This window comes from Dunckerocampus dactyliophorus, chromosome 9 (genome assembly GCF_027744805.1).
Source record: "Dunckerocampus dactyliophorus isolate RoL2022-P2 chromosome 9, RoL_Ddac_1.1, whole genome shotgun sequence".
NCBI lineage: Eukaryota > Metazoa > Chordata > Actinopteri > Syngnathiformes > Syngnathidae > Dunckerocampus > Dunckerocampus dactyliophorus.
Genome location: NC_072827.1, coordinates 3,929,247 through 3,946,786, shown reverse-complemented (window position 1 = coordinate 3,946,786; position 17,540 = coordinate 3,929,247). Strand labels below are relative to the sequence as shown.

General features: G+C 43.6%; 1 protein-coding gene across 3 annotated transcripts; it reads left to right on the top strand.

Annotated features, from left to right (window-relative positions):
* Positions 1-78: 78 nt before the first annotated feature.
* On the top strand, positions 79-17,181 carry gtdc1 (glycosyltransferase-like domain containing 1). Of its 3 annotated transcripts, none has more exons than XM_054786912.1 (11): positions 79-384; positions 2,389-2,579; positions 2,647-2,814; positions 2,900-3,035; positions 3,984-4,093; positions 4,158-4,235; positions 7,272-7,381; positions 8,139-8,283; positions 8,457-8,527; positions 9,015-9,106; positions 11,478-17,181. In XM_054786912.1, exons 1-11 carry the CDS (start codon positions 373-375, stop codon positions 11,541-11,543), a joined length of 1,179 nt encoding a protein of 392 aa, XP_054642887.1. In that variant the 5' UTR covers positions 79-372; the 3' UTR covers positions 11,544-17,181. The 3 variants fall into 3 exon arrangements, with proteins under 3 accessions (XP_054642887.1, XP_054642886.1, XP_054642888.1); XM_054786911.1 differs by having other exon boundaries at positions 256-384; positions 2,900-3,073; positions 4,013-4,093; XM_054786913.1 differs by having other exon boundaries at positions 256-384; positions 2,900-3,073; positions 4,013-4,093; positions 9,488-17,181.
* Positions 17,182-17,540: the final 359 nt, after the last annotated feature.

The window sequence follows — 17,540 nt, the reverse complement described above, 5'->3', positions numbered from 1 at the left end:
TTTGTAAATTGATGTTTGTCTCCGTTTCTGAAGATTGGAACTCCTGTACTTTAGCTGTTTTCATTTTGTTCGGAGGTTTTCCAGTCTGAAATGATAAGTTACTGATATATGTCAGCCGTTCTACGATCTCGCTGATAACCTTTTTATTGTTTCCATTTTGATTCCATTACAATCAGTTGATGTTTTTGCTTTACAATTCTTGACAATATGAGTGATCAGTGAGAGATATGGAATTAGGATTCATTTCTATTGTTTCATTGCTTTCCTCCACTGTCCACGAGGTCACAGTTTTCACTATTTGCTTTGTCTCCTTACTCGTGACAAAACTACCACGTGATGAGGTATCGCGGGACGTGACGTCACGCCAGCCCCATGCAGTCACAGGTTAGTACTGTGCTTGTGCGAGATGAAACGTCCGCCGTCTGGTCGCAGAGCCGACCACCTGAGCGGCGCACCGGGAGAAAAGATTCCCGTGCTTGTCTTCCCTGGCACGCAGCCAATTTAGCTAACAACTAACCAAAACGGAGGCTCACTGAGTTAACGGCTAATACAAACAACCGAAACGGAGGCTAACTGAGCTAACGGCTAGTACATGCAACCGAAACGGAGGCTAAGTGAGCTATCGGCTAGTACATGCAACCGAAACGGAGGCTAAGTGAGCTATCGGCTAGTACATGCAACCGAAAACGGAGGCTAACTGAGCTAACGGCTAATACAAACGCCCGAAACGGAGGCTAACTAAGCTAACGGCTAACATAAAGAAGTGAAACGGAGGTTAGCTGCTAATACATAGAAGTAAAACGGAGGCCAACGAAACAAATTTTCTTCCCAGGACGAATAAAGTCTCACTGCTAATTGGCATTAGCGCTGACAAGTAAACTGTGCGTTTGGGAAAAATAAACGTAAATGCATTGTTCATCTTACATTTGTGTCTATTCATCACGACTACTACTGCTTACTACATGACTACTTACTAGCTTCAGCTACTACAATGATAATAAAGATTTGACGGCATTCTCTATTGCAGAAAGGGACTGCCATTGTTTGGTTAGTGTAGAATGTTCTTGATGTGAGAAGAACAGAGGTTTGGAATTCTAAAGATATAATATTGTGTAGAAATAAGAGATGAAGTTATATATTGCTATCTTTACATTGTGTTTTTCCAAAGAAGATAAATCAACACAAAACGTTTCACTGAGATTGGCTACGTTCACTTACCATGTTTTGCTCATATGTCAGCTTTATCTTATTTTTCATGTCAGTGTGTGAACAGTACAATTCCCATTTTTTCAAATGCAACCCAGGCCTCTCACGTGTGGATGATACTGCAGTCTGAATGTTGGGGTCACTTATATCCGACCTATACGTCATCCTATGTGTGGGAGTTGGGGAAAGGTACTCACAGATGTAGGCAAAAGTTCTTGTCTTCCAAAAATGATAAGAGGAATCGGTGCGAGTGAAGCTGCTCACGTCAACGTGCCACCACTCCTCACGCACACGCTCCTCGGAACGGAACGTGGCAGCAAGTTCCTCACAAGCTGCCATCACCATCTTGCCCTCTTACTTCTTCATCTCCTATTTGGTGAAGAAAATTTCGACTCTGGTTGCGCAAAATCCTTCAAATTGCCACAAATGCTCCAGGATCAAGATCACCAGTCGGGGACAAAGTTATACACAATATTGAAACTGTTCCAACACCGAAACATCCAGCTCATTCAAAACATCTATTTTCCACATTCCAAAAATTCCCATTTGTGGAATTCCACATTTTCTGGCTGAAAAATTCCCATTGAATGTCATTTTCCCCACGTTTGCACCGATGATTCATATGCATTTAACTTTCATATAACTGCAAACATACAGTGTAAGCCCTCTGCACCCCAAAGTCTGATGCATCTGTGCTGTCGACGTGGTCACTAAATCAATCAGCTCAAAGAAATAGCAATCACACGCGATAGCATTCAAAGCTTTGCATGTTGGAGCGATGTGGCGGAGGTAATATCTTAATAACCATGCGTGCTGTTCCTAATGTTTTGATAGGTGAAGTGGTGGCAGAGGTCAGAAGTAGCAATCCAGTGGTCGGCGTGTCTCGTAAGAAGGCGACGTGATGTTGACATTATCTTTTTCCATTTCTTGTTGGGCCGCAGAGGTCAAAGAGGTGCTTCTTGCTTCTGGTTATTTTGCAGCACAATGGCCACATAATGCGTCTGCCCCATCCCATTTGGACGTGCTCGCATTTACATGGCAGCCAGCAGATAGTCCAGCTCATTTATGTGTCCAGATATGAAGACATGATGTCCATTGTGGACCCAAGGAAATGACTTGTCATTGTGTGGCTAATGGAGTCATTGTGTGGCAAGGTCACGTGCGCTTCCTGTCGTCCGGCAGGCCGCCTCCCCTCCCAGCGTCCTGCTGTTGGAACCGTTCTACGGAGGTTCTCACAAGCAGCTGACGGACCTGCTGAGCTCACAACTGGACTCGTGTTCCGTCTTCACGCTGCCTGCCAAGAAGTGGCACTGGAGGGCCAGAACCTCAGCGCTCTACTTCAGCCAGAACATCCCCCCCAGCCCTGCCTACAGGTGACCCTGCTTCAGGACCAGAATGTGACTTCTTCTGGACCTGTATGACAGTGTTGCTCCTCCACAGAGTTCTATTCTGCAGTTCAGTTCTGAACCTGTGTGAGCTTGCGGCTCTTCGACCTGACCTGGCCGGTCTCAAAAAGGTTCTGTACTTCCACGAGAACCAGCTGGTTTATCCGGTCCGCAAAGACCAGGACCGGGACTTCCAATATGGATACAACCAGATTCTGTCATGGTAAAACTTCACTTCCTGTCTTGGCCCGGAGTGATGCGATTGGCTGTTTTTGTGTGCTTACGTGTTCTGTCGCTCTGCCCGGCAGCCTGGTGGCGGATGTGGTGGTCTTTAACTCCGCCTTCAACATGGACTCCTTCCTGTCCACCATCCCATCCTTCCTGAAGAAGATCCCGGACCACCGGCCCAAAGACGTGGCGCGGCTGATTCGGCCCAAATGTCAGGTGCTTCACTTCCCGCTCCACTTGGCCGACGTCAGCGGGTTAGTGACGGCCCCGCCCCCTTCACGAGTCAACATGTGGCGTCCTCAATGGTCACTTTGATCTTTAATCAAAGAAGATCAACTTTAATCATCAAAACATCTGCTGAGCACCTTCATCCTCTAATCCTGCACCTCATCCTCATCTCACACACACATCATCCTCATCCTTGTGTGTGTGTGTGTGTGTGTGAGTGTGTGTATAAATTGTCAGTCATGCAGGACAAGGTATTGCACTAAAGTCCTTGCACACACACACACACGCACACACACACTCCTGCTTGCTTTTCTGGCACGGAACTGGGGTGGGGGTGGGCGGTGGGGTGGGAGGGTTGCTCTAGTAATATTCTGTCTTGAGAGTTAGTTTCAATCCGTTTTATTTGTAAAGCTCGTTTAAAAGAGTTGAGCAAAGTGATGATAAAGACATTTAACTCTTTTGGGGTCCATCTTTTATCATTTGAACTCAAGTGCGTAGAAGATGGAGAGAACTATTTTGGGAATCTGACAGTTTGAGTGTTTGTAAACGTAGTGACCGAGTTAAAGGCAGAAACATCAGTTGGGGTATGTCTTGGAAACACAGGAGCAGATCTGTGGAATGTGACCAGATGATGTCAGAGGCCTGAAGGGAGCGTAGGAGAAGGTCAGAGGGTGGCGGTCATGGGGGCGTTGGGAGCCGGGATGCTGGGAATGTGTTCCTGGTAAACGTGGCACTGCGGCCTGCACGGCTTTCTCGCGTCACACCGGCGTCGGCACTGACGTCACGCATCACAATAATCATCACGCTCTCACGCACAGATGAACACATGAATGCCCGTGACCATTCAGCAAGGAGGGGATATTGTGTGCCGTCATTGGATGGCGCCTGAAAGTTTTTCCTTGTGTCATCGAGTCATTCTTCTTCTGTCTGAACAAGTCCTGGTCAAGTCCTGGTGTACTTTGCAGGCTGCTGCCCAAACATAAACGCCTCCGTAGCCCCGCCCACCTGTGTCACACGGACGGCATCATCACGCCACAAACAGCAAGGTAAACACAACATCAAAGAAATCCATCCTCAATGGAATGTTGACTTTCCCCTTGACCTTGACAGACCTTCACATCAATCCAGTCTAGACAGCCAAGAAGATTCTCCTGTGAGACCGCTGCACATCGTTTGGCCTCACAGGTGGTGAGTATAAGTTCATCATCATTTGTCATTATTATCATTGCCATTATTCATGTATCTATTTCTATTTTTATTATTATCACCATTGTTGCTATTATTGTTGTTATTTCTATTTCTATGGTAATAAAGACCTATAAATGACATAATATAGGTATAATGAATGGCTAGACGAACATGAACTCAACTTATCAATACCTTAATGAGCAATAAGAACTGGTCTGTCTTTTTCATGTCTATGATAAAAGGAAGGAGTGATGATATCAGCATTCCTTACGCTTGGTAAACATGATTTGATTTCCCCTTTCTGGTTGAGAACCCTTGTGTTGCATTGTAGTGTAAGCAGCTTGTTATTTGCATTGTGTAACACTTTTGGATATTTGGAATTCTGCTGGAGCATCCATCCATCCATCCATCCATTTTCTCTACCGCTTCTCCTCATTAGGGTCGCGGGGGTATGCTGGAGCCTATCCCAGGCGGGGTACACCCTGGGCTGGTTGCCAGCCAATGGCAGGGCACATATAGATAAACAACCATTCACACTCACATTCATACCTATGGACAATTTAGAGTCGCCAATTAACCTAACATGCATGTTTTTGGAATACGGGAGGAAACCGGAGTACCCGGAGAAAACCCACACACGCACGGGGAGAACATGCAAACTCCACACAGAAATGCCCAACGGAGAATCGGGAGCTAGGGAGAATCGAACCCAGGTCTTCCCGATCTCCAGACTGGCCAACATCTGCTAGAGCAGTGAATTTTATTATTTGTGATTTTAGGAGTAAAGACTTTGTGTATTGTTTCTTGCCAGCTTTAACCAACAAAAAAAGGCACGGTTCTCCCGTTGGTCGGTCAGTAATGGACCGATTGACGGCCATTTATTTATTTATTGCTGTGCCTCACCTTGGCGTTTTGTGCAAGGGGCCCTTATGCGGAAAGGATGCGTATCAGTGTCGTGATACGTGCATGTGGCATCATGTCAGTTCGAGGCTCACCAATTAGAGACTAAAATTGAAGAATTCACCCGCTCTGTTGTCAGTGTCTGTTGGTGTAGCAGGAGCCTGGTTGCCATTGCCAGCAGTAAGTCCAGCCTGTTTCCGGTGAACGTTGGCCTCCGCCAAGGCTGCCCTTTGTCACCCATTCTGTTCATCATTTTCATGGACACAATTTCTAGGCGCAGCCAAGGCGTCGAAGGAGTCAAGTTCGGGGGACTTTTCGGGGATCTCGTCTCTTCTATTTGTTGATGATGTGGTGCTGATAGCCTCATCGGGCTGTGACCTTCAACGTGTACTAGGGCGGTTTGCCGCTTCTGGGATGAGACTCAGCACCTTCAAATCCGAGGCCATGGTTCTCAGTCAGAAAACGGTAGATTGCACCATCCAGGTTGGGAATGAGGTCCTGCCCCAGGTGGAGGAGTTCAAGTATCTTGAGGTCTTGTTCACGAGTGAGGGAAGGTTGGAGCGTGAGGTCCACAGGAGGATTGGCGCAGCCCATCTATGTTCCCACCCTCACCTATGGTCATGAGCTTTGGGTTGTGTCTGAAAGAGTGAGATGGCGGATACAAGCGGCTGAAATGAGTTTCCCCCGTAGGGTGCTGGACTGACCTTAAGATATAGGGTGAGGAGCTCGGTCATCTGGGGGGGGCTCGGAGTAGAGCCGCTGCTCCTTCACATGGAGAGGAGCCAGCTGAGGTGGCTCGGCCATCTAGTCCGGATGCCTCCCAGACGCCTCCCTGGTGAGGTGTTCTGGGATTGCCCGTATGTCTTTCTTTTCACAAGCATTTGGTCTTCCATGCTTGATCTTTTTTTGTTTTTCTTATTCATGACTTGAATATGAAATATGGACAGTTTTTGTCATATAGCCTCATGTACATGCTGAGAACATGTTCATATGCTGCATTAGCACCTTTCTGATTGTACACATTATCCCAAGTTTGTTCTCTGAAGTCAGTCTTAAAAGCGCTGATACTGTTCTCTGTGCATCTTTCATAATAGAAAGCAATACAAAGACTCTAAAATAATCCACAAATAAAGATGTATCATTTCAAAAATGCCATACAGAGAACAGATGATCAATTGTAAAGGTGACCAACTAGAGACAGAAATGACATGATGTCATCTGGTGCTATGTAGAAAAAAAATCAAATTAACTTTATCTCCTTGTGCGGAAGGGAAATGCTGTTGGGGGCGGTGTCCTGCCACCCCAATATAATGGTAGGGCAAATAGAAACAGCATAAAGGAAGTCTCTTCAGTGGCAAATATTAATATAGTAATAATAATGATAATACTGTGATTGCCTGGCGACTCCCTGCCTCTTGCCTGAAGACAGCTGGGATAGGCTCCAGCATACCCGCCACCCTAGTGAGGACAAGCACTATATAAAATGGATGGATAATAATTTAATATTAAAATAATAATAGAATGGCGTTTAAAGGCTGATATTTCTTGCAGCGTGCCTTCGGAGAGGAGAAGAGTGTGAATATTATTATGATGAAAATGTTCCAAGAGCAATGAAAGTAAATGTGGCGTGGTCCAGGTCAAAGGTGAACAATGTGGCCGTGAGTGGCAGTGAAAACAATGTTTGACAATGAGATTAGTGGTGCCATCCATGGCTGTTTTTCACCTCCTCTCATATCAGCGACACAGGCGGGGGCGATGTAATCGGCTCTCAACTGAGCAAAACACAGCTGGATTACAGCTGCACCATTCTGGCTTTTATTGCGCTCAAATTAGGATTAGCATGCAGGCAGACTTGATCTGGGATTGAAGCTCCTCCATCTCATCTTTGGCTCTAATCTGCATGTGGCCTGGATCCTCAGATTACTGGCCGTCTTATTGCAGGCGGGGACTGCACTGGGGGCACCCTACTTTTAAAACACGCTCCCTGGGGGCCACATGGACAAGAATACTGACGACATGAGATGTTGTTCATGAGCATGTCCTCATGTTGGCATCCACATATCTCATGACATCATTGTGCGTGTGCGTGTGTGTGTGTGTGTGTGTGTGTGTGTGTGTGTGCGTGTGTGTGTGAAGGGAACATGACAAGAATCCTGAGCTGTTCTTCAGCACCATGTTGAAGCTGAAAGATGAAGGTCTCCACTTCTTGCTGTCTGTGCTTGGAGAAACCTTCAGCGATGTACCAGGTGATAGGCACACACACACACACACACACACACACACACACACACACACACACACACACACACACACACCACATTGCAATGGTTCCATATATTGATTTTATTTCGATGTTCCTGCCCTCACTGGTAATCATGAGTTTTGGGAGATGGCGTAGTTTCCTTCCTGGGGTGGCTGGACTCACCCTAAGAGAGAGGATGAGGAGCGTGGTCATCTAGGAGGAGCTCAGAATAGAGCCACTGTTCCGTCATATGGAGAGGAGCAAGTTGAGGTGGCCTCTCAGATGCCTCCCTGGTGAGGTGTTCCTGGTATGCCCGGCCTGGAGGAGGCCACCGGACAGACCTAGGACACGCGGAGGGATTGTCTCACAGCTGGCCTGCGAACGCCAGAGATGGGGAAGTCTAGGGGAAGACTACCCTACTGAGACTGCTGACCCGACGACCCAGATGAGCAGAAGAAAATGGATAAATGGATGGATGAATATTTTCTAGTTAGAGCAAAGAAAACCTGTTTACAACCTTCTAAATATGCTTGATTGCATATAGTCATAATACGTAGTACATTATAATTACACACACACAAGCACTGACCTGTGAAAATACTGCAGCCTGTTTGATGATGATGATGCTGCGTTAGAATGCCTGAGTCCAGAATGTCTTCTGAATGCCTCATGATTGTATTTGACTTCATTTACCCCTTTTTATGTGTACTGTGTATATACAGTTTATAAAAGCATTTAAACTGGTTTTGTGGTGTGCTCAGAAATCTTTGCCCAGTCCAGACCTCTGCTGGACCCGCACATCGTCCACTGGGGCTTCTTGTCCTCCAAAGACGAATATGTCAGCGTCCTGTGTGAGGCCGACGTGGTCGTCTCCACCGCCGCCCACGAGTTCTTTGGAGTCGCCATGTAAGGCCACGCCCCTACTCCTTTACCTTGACCAGGGGAGTCCTTTTGTTGCCGTCCTCTTTCGGCATATAGCAAAAATAAAATAGATGATGAATGAGATATTAGGTATTCTACAAAACGTATCCATGTTGTTTTTCAGCATGCAAGTATAAAAATCTTGATGTGTTATTCAGGTTGGAGGCAGTCCACTGCGGATGTTACCCTCTGTGTCCCAACGCTTTAGTCTATCCTGAAATATTCCCAGGTAACACCCACCATGTGACCATCACTTCTTTCATCCTGCACCTCATTTACATATTCCACCTGTGTCACTTCCATACTCTACCTGTATATTACACCTGTGTCATTTATGTATTTCACCAGCATCATTTACATACTCCACCCGTGTATTCCACCTGTGTCGTTTACATATTCTACGTGTGCCATTTACGTATTCCACCTGCGTCATTTACATACTCCACCTGCGTCATTTACGTAGTCCATCTGCATTATTTACATATTCTACCTGCATCATTTACATATTCCGCCCGTATATTCCACCTGCATCATTTACATATTTCACCCATGTCATATACGTATTCCACCTGCGTCATTTACATATTCCACCCATGTCATATACGTATTCCACCTGCGTCATTTACATATTCCATCTGTGTATGCCACCTGTGTTGTTGACATATTCCACCTACGTTCACCTCATTTGCATACTCTATGTGTTGTCCATCGTGCAGAAGAGTACCTGTACACCACGCCTCAGCAGCTACACAGGAAGCTGCGCGCCTTCTGCACGAGGCCCCAAGTGGCCCGCTCGCATGTGGTCAAGGTAAGCTCCAGGAAGTTGAACATTCATGACGCCCATGGACTTGTCAGCTAAATCTTTTTGGTGCTGTTAGCTTCTTCCTAGCCAGTTAGCTGAGTGTTGGATGTTGTGGTGACTTAAAACATGTTGAACCATTCACACGAGACCCATCATCCCTTGACTCAGAGAGAGACAAGCTTATTTGGAGGAAGAAGTATCAATAATGAGAGCACTACACTGCATAGTTACCATGTCCATGTCATAGAAGACATCCTTTGACATCTTCAAATATGCCATTTTTATCCTTCTCATGCGTTAGAGCGGTTTTGCAACCAATGTTGATGTCTCCACTTGGTCAACATTTTACCAGGGCTAATTTCACTTAACCTTTCACTTTTCTTTTAGGCAAACCTTTGACTGGTAGTGTACTGCATACTATACTGTATGTACAGTACATATATATATATATACCGTACATGCACATATACTTTGAACAGCAAAAGTTGGACCCACATGTGAGTTTCATGTGCAACGTAGCCATGTGGAGAATGACTGTAATGACATAAAAGTCAAACCCACAGCACACTCGCTGAGAACACTATCCTGTTTAGTTGTGTTCACAAAATAAGGGTTTCATAAAAAATTGTTTCCACCAAAATTGAGGCAGCAAAGTGTACTACTTTTCAAATGTATACACCTTTTGTGAAAGTGTACTCCTGTCAAAAAGAAACTTCATGACCTTTATATTCAAGTTGAATGCTTTGATATTGCCGTACTGCTTGAAAGTAACCCTGTAAGAAATTCATATCATTAAGTAATTCATGGAGACGTTCACACATTTCATGCAAAAAGAGCTCTGGTTAGCACCCTCACTGAAACCATGCAAACCTAAAAGTATCGTAATCGAGAATTGTTAGGAACCGGAATCGAAAGGAGGAATCTGAATCGGAACCGGGATCGTTCAAATTCAAACGATGCCCGACCTTAATTGGAAGCACAAATTAAGTGCTTTACGTACACTATAAACCTTGCAAAGCTGCAGTACCTGCGTGGCTGTTCCCAGTGTCAGTGAGTGGCGTGTGGCTGTTTTCTATCTGAGTTGAACAGCTGCTACCGTCTTAATGTCCAACAGAAGCTGGAGTAATTCTACACTTCATCAAACTTACGTTAGATTTGTCAGATCAAAACATGTAGATGCAGGGGCGCTGCAAGGAATTCTGGGCCCCATGGGAAAAAAATCACACTGGGGCCCCAATGCAGCTGTGGTCACTACATCCCTACATCCCAGCTGACCCTGAAAAGCTATTTTTATACTACTTCATGGTTCCAACATTGCTCCCTCACTCCAGTCATGCTGCACTTCAGCCAGTAAGGAACTGACACTTACAGTCATGGAAAAAATAATTTGAGCACCCTTGTTTCTTCAGTTTCTTGTTCATTTCAATGCCTGATACAACAAAGATACCTTTGTTTGGACAAATATAACAACGGCAACAAAAATAGCCTATAAGAGTTCATTTTTTTGGCAGTACAATGCCATAGCTAATCATGTAAAAACTTGCTATTTTGGTTATTATCAAGAAAAGCATGGAAGTTGCTCGATATCATCTCTTAAATGAAACTCTTATGAGCTTTCGTTGTTGTATTTGTCCAAACAAACATATCTTTAGTCATACCAGGCATTCAAATGGATCAATCAACTGAAAAAACAAGGGCGCTGTCATCATTGTTTCCATGACTCTATGTTCATTTTTTGAAGCGGCTGACTGGTGTAGTGGTTAACAATGTTGGCACGCGGCACAGCGCACTGTGGTTTGAGTCCTAGTCCAAATGGCAACTTTTGACAATATACCCATCCATTTTCTATGCCGCTTATCCTCACTGGGGTCGCGGTATGCTGGAGCCTATCCCAGCTGACGTCGGGCGAGAGGCGGGGTACACCCTGGAAGAATCGCCACCCAGAATCGGCAATTAAACTAGCATGCATGTTTTTGAAAAGAGAAAGATAATAAATATGATTATTAACATTTTTTAACAATAGCGGCCCTCACTTTGTCTGCCAAGAAAAAGTGTGGCTGGTCAGGTCCCCACTGAAGGTACCAATTGTACCGCACATCCCTGATCAGTACACATCAACATAAATGATTAGTGCTAGCACATATTATTTCAACTTTTATTATTTGGATTTCTTTCTTGCATTTTGTGGAAAGAAGTTAAAAGTGCGTGCAAAGTTGTAAAATATTGCAAAATGCACCTGTTTTGGGGCTCACTTAAACGTATGTCAGTGTATCGTATCGTGACACCCCTAAAATACACCCTTAGCTTCTTGCTAGCCAGTTAGCCGAGTGCGGACGTAAACGTCACTAAGGCACGGAAACACACTTTGTGTCGTCAGGTGGACACGTGGGCTTTCTCGTGGGACGTCCTCAAGGGGCGTTTCCAAAGTCTGTTGACCCCATGACCTCGTCTTCCACGTCGTCGACGTTCACGTGGACACTGGATCTTTGTTTTCCAGATGGAACATCTTTCTGTTTTTTTCTGCTGCTAATAAACGTGATTGGTTGAGATCTTCATAGTCCACTTTTATTTGGATCACTCGCATTTTGGAATACTTGAAGTAAATATACACTTCAAGTACACTGTGTACCGTGTACTTCCAGTTGGGTTTAAAATAAGAAGCAGTGTGACTGTGACGTTATCATCACAACTTGCCCACAAGTGTTCTGGAGTTGTTGGATTGTGTACTTGCTGACTTAAGATTCACTTGCGTTTCCGGGTCATGTGATTGTTGTTAGCAACTGTTGCGAAGTGGTTGTTGCTTGTTGTTCAGTGGAGAGTCAACACTTTATAGGACTTATCCTCCCCTCTTGTCTCCTTCTCAATCACATCTTCTTTGGTGACCCTCCATGTGAGTAATATGTCCCCCCACCACAATGACAACAGCGCGGCCATACGGGTGAAACGACGACACGTGTGCCTTCATGCAGTTCCGCCACCCGGCGCTACTGCGCATGCGTATACGTGGAAGCATGTGAGAAATGGAGCATTTCTTCTTGGTTTTAGACGAGTATTCGTTACGGATAATGCGTTTTTGCCGAGTACGAGCATGAAACGAGTACAGGAAAATCCTCATTGGATAACTACTTCTGTATTCACTTTTCACGCTCTGTGATTGGCTGGTCGCACACAGTGACCGCCCCTCCCGAGACAGACTCCTACAGCCAGAGAGAGGAGTACATGGTGCATTTGGCAACACAGAGTTGAAAAGAGCTCGTGTCGTGTTGGTCACTGCCTCCACTCCGGGCGGGTTTTTTTTTTTTTTAATGTTTTCCTCAGCCCAGCTCGTATCTGAAGTGACTTGGTAAACTTCTTTCGTTACGTACACGGTGCATTTGACAAGACAGAGCTGTAAACGGCTGGTGTTGCGTCGGTCACTGCCGGTGCTTTGTTTGTTTTTTTTCTTCCGCTTGCTTCTAATTTGGCTGCTGATATAAAGTCAGTTGGAAAACTGAAGAAAGAAATAAAACTACAAGGTCAGACAAAATGATCTGACACATTTGACACATCTGACCTGAACCATGTTGTAGACACTATGCTTTCTTTACACTGTTCTCTTTACTTGTCTTGCTGCTGTAACAAGTAAATTTCCCCGCTGTGGGATAAATAAAGTACATACAATACAATACAATTTGTAGGTTCAATAAAAGGCAAATAAAGAAACAAGAAAGTGTTTTTATTTTGGAAAAGTACATATAATGCCATTGTGTTTCATTATGTTTTAAAAATGAAATCAGTCAAATGGGATCCATTATTGTCCACACACTCAGTGCAGATCCAGTAGCTCTGAAGTTGGTAACCCATAACCAGATGATGTTTGGAGCTGCTACGGGATCATGGCTACCAAGATTGAAGTGCAAACGGAACGCTCGTTGTGTTGCAGTTACAGATTCCTTTGTGTTGATAAACGTTTCCACAATGAAAGCGCGATGCTCACCAGTCCAATTCATGGCAGCAACTGAAAAAGAAACGAAAAACAATGGCATTAGAAAGAAACAAAGCAAAATGGCATATGTACTTTTCGAAAATAAAAACACTTTTTTGTTTCTTTACTTTATTTGCCTTTTATTGAACCTACAAATGTGTCAGATCATTTTGCCTGATCCTGTACAGTGAACAAGGCTGACAGATTATTTCCCTGTTTGCCATCACTGGATGTTTGCATGAATCACCAACTTCACACAGATCATTAAAAAGTCTTACAGATGACTTATACACATACACCAGGGGTGTCCAAAGCGCGGCCCGGGGGCCATTTGCGGCCCGCGACTGTGATTTTATCGGCCTGCAGCACAGTCTAAAAATTTAATTGAACGACGGAAAAAAAAAAAAAACAGCAGCAAAAATGGGAAAACCAAATAAAAGTCAAAATATTAAGAAAAGACTTGTAATCTAGCAAGGAAAAAAAGCCATCATTTCACAAGAATAACAGAATGAAGTTGAAATATGAAATATACAAGAAGAAAGTTGAAATATTTGGAAAATTATACAAAAAAAACAACAGCAGAAATTTTACCAGACTTAAGTCAAACTATTAAGAGACAAAAAAGTTTTCTAATGAGAAGAAAGTTGCAATTTTATGAATAAACTAAAAATATCATTTTAGTAACAATGTTGAAATAAAGAAAAAATACATTCCATATTTGTTTTAAAAGATAAGAGTTATATTTACAAGTGGAAAGTTGAAATGAAATAGTTGGAAAATAAAAAAACACAAGAAATGGGGAAAAAACAGCTGCAATTTTACGGGAATAAAGTCAAAATATAAAGAAAAAAAAGTCATAATCGAATGAAGAACAAAGGTCGCAATTTTACAAGAATAACCTCGGAAAAAAATGTCATTTTTAGCAGCATTTCACCCGTGTTCCAAAGGCAAAATGCTGCTTTTTCTTGAGCTACATATACTCTAGCTTCTTAGCACATCTCCATGAAACTAAATACTACTAAATATCAAAGTGGTCCTTGCATCCTTTCATTTTTCACTTTGTGGCCCTCGCTGGAAAAAGTTTGGACACCCCTGACATACACAGTACACATAGCTGAAGTAGCTGAAGAATTAACAATAAATACAAACAACTTCTCATCAATCCATGTCAATGTCACACTTCAAATAATGTACTGATTTAAGCCCCACCCTTGTCCGTTGTATGCCCCGCCCACTCAAAGTACAGGTGCAGATACAGATCATTTAGATGGGTGAAGAGATGCAGGTGCACTCGCTCATCTCTAGTAGGATCGTAGGTCCACCGCTAAATTGAGCGCGTTGCCTTTGGGCTCAGCTCCCTCTTCACCACAACGGGCCGATGCAGAGTCGGCATCACTGCAGACGCCGCACCAATCCACCCGTCCATCCCGCGTTCCATCCTTCCCTCACTCGTGAACGAGACCCCGAGGTACATCAACTCCTCCACTTGGGGCAGGATCTCATCCCCGACCCGGAAATGGCACTCCACCCTTCTCCCAGTGACAATCATGGACTCGGACTTGGAGGTGCTGATTCTCATCTCGGCTGCGAACCGATCCGGTGAGAGTTGAAGGTCACGGCTCGATGAAGCCAGCAGGACCACATCATATGCAAAAAGCAGAGACAAGTAGCGGCTTGTACGCTGCAAGTGAAGGTACTTCCACACAGCTGACATGGCTTTTCCGTACTTTCCGGCTCGCTGCAAAAACAAAGCAAAGAGGGTGCTGAGCCTCCCATCTCCCATCAATAAAAAAGCAGACATTGTCCCGATCCTTTAGGACACATAACTTTACTTTGTAGTGCGTTCACAAGACAAATTCATGTTCTTGTGTCCTTTTTTAAATTTTCTTTCCTCCACAGTCAAGAAACTACCAAAAGCAATGGGGGAAAATATATATATATATATATATATATATATATACATATACATATACAAAAATACAATTAAAAGCGCATATTTAAAAATACAAAAAAAAACAAACATGAAAAAACAAGATGTAAAAAAACATTTAAAAAAAGATGTCACGGAAAGTTTAAAAAATACCCTAAAATTATTAAAAAATTTAAAAAAAAACACATAAAAGGATGTAAATATATTTTTTAAGATGCAAAAGAATCATTCAAATATATAACACAGAAAAGGATGTAAACATGATAAAAGAAGATTGATAGCGCGAGGGTGACTAGATGTTAAAAGTTTGCTTTTGGAGGATTTGAATCTCATCAAACATTCCACTTGGCGCCTCAAAGCAGATTAAAGCGGAATTACGACCTCATCACAAATAATCCCAGCAGCACGGACTCTCGAGTGCGCGGCGACTCGGACGTGCGACCCACGGGTCAATCAACACGGAAGTCAAAAGGTGAAATTAGCACAAAGCGAACCACATGACAACTGTCGTGTTGCTGACTGACTGAACACACAAAAACACCTGAAGATCTTTGCTCTGACCACGATGGCCGCTGGTATTCATGCTAATAAATACATATTGTTAGCCGCAATGGCTAACATGCTCGTGTTAGCCAAATTCAAGTGTAGACAAAAAACAGCACAGTGTTTGGAAGCAGAATGGTTGTTCTTGTTCAACTTCATCAGTGTTTCCAAAGACTGCAGGTAGCAACTAGCAGCTAACAGCAGTAGCTAACAAGCTAGTTACCCTTCGAACACTCCAACGTTTGTATACTGACAATATTACACCATGTACATGCTGTCATTTGGGTCACATTTTACTATGAGTTTGCAGAAATGAAATACCTTTTTAGTCAATTTTTCCACATATTTTCATGTTGTAAAATTTGTTGTTTGGGCCGATTTCTGTCATGTGTTGCTAAAACCATTGCTGTCACGAAGCTGCTCATTTCTGCCTAACTTTTCAATAAAGATTGACGGAAGAAAAACAGCCGACTGAAGTCCGGATTTTTCCACGCTGCTCTGGCTCCCTCTGCCGGTTAGTCTGGAAAGTACACGTCAGCCTCCAAAAAAATACAGTACACGTAAAAAAAACAAGACTGAGCAGTAAGTAAAAATACACAAGGTCAAACTTTTAGAATACCTGTGGACATTAAAATGAATTTGTATGACGAGCAGCAGAGGAACGACAAATTACCCGGAAATGAGCGCAACACAACTTCACCTTTATTTATTCTCTCCAATCTTTCAAACCAGCCAAAGATACCGGACAAGACTTGAAATAAAAATAAAAGCTTCTTTCTTAATTTTGCAAACTGCAAATTGTAAAAAATATGTCTGCAAAAATAAGCAGCTAACTCGAACCCCAAGTGTGCGCTGTACAACTTTGTCCCGAAGTGGCGTTCTACTCCACAGGATTCCACCTCTAAAATGTGTTATTTTGAAATTGAAAAGAAGAGAAAAAAATACTCTGTTGAACAGTCAATTTTAAAGAATGACGGAAGTGGAACATATATATTTCAAATAAATAGGACAAAATAACAACTACCTCTAAATAAATCATCCATAAAATGCTGTTCTTAATGCAGCCTGCAACTCATGTCACAAGACCGGAAACATTTTCTTACTTCAACAAGTACAAATGAATGCAATCACAGAAATGTCTGTACCCTCTTGGGTCTTCCTTGTGATCATAACGGACAAAGCCACGTCTTCTAGTCTGCTCTTTGCAAGTTCACTATCTGCAGCTGCAAGAAAATATTCCTTTCTTTATTGCACGAGCTTCTTCTCTGGAGTTCAGTATCATGAATGTCCCTCGCAAATAGAGGAATGAATGAAGCTGTGGGTGATGCCTGCTGTTGCGTGGCGTCACTCGGGACACAGCGGGACCAAATAATGCCAGGACTGCTTCATTGATGCAGGAAGTGGTGGTGATAATGCATACCCATACAGGAACAATGCACGTGATGTGTACTATTGTCATGCACTAGACGTAAACGCTACCTGGCAAGGTGTCAATAAGTCGTGCGGACGGGGGCGTGGTCATTTTGCGCCAATACGCACCATTTGCGGTCATGACTTGTGTGTAATTTAGGCGTAAACAGAATGCAAACTGTGCAAACTAGTCTTTATGCTTTTCAGGCGTGCCATAAATACAGTGCGGAGGCTAAATGCATGCAAGAGCAATGCCGCTTTACTGTCCGTTTATGTTCATAAATGTAAAAAATAGGAATAAATATCACAGCACGCAACATTGCAGAAGCTCTGTCGTACAAAAAATTGCCAGTGAAGGAAGTGATGCTTGCCTCACACGTGCACAACAGATTGTGTGTCCTGTACGAATGGAGTAGCGACACCGCCGCACACTGGCCATGCATGGTCAGGCCATGGACAGCCTTCTGCTGCTGCTTCTTCGTTGGTGTTTGTGGTTATTTCTTCCGGTTGGCGGACTGGGCATCGAGACGAGGAATCAAAGAGCATGAAAATGAATACATAAGTAGTCACCCGATGAGGATTTGTCTTCATCA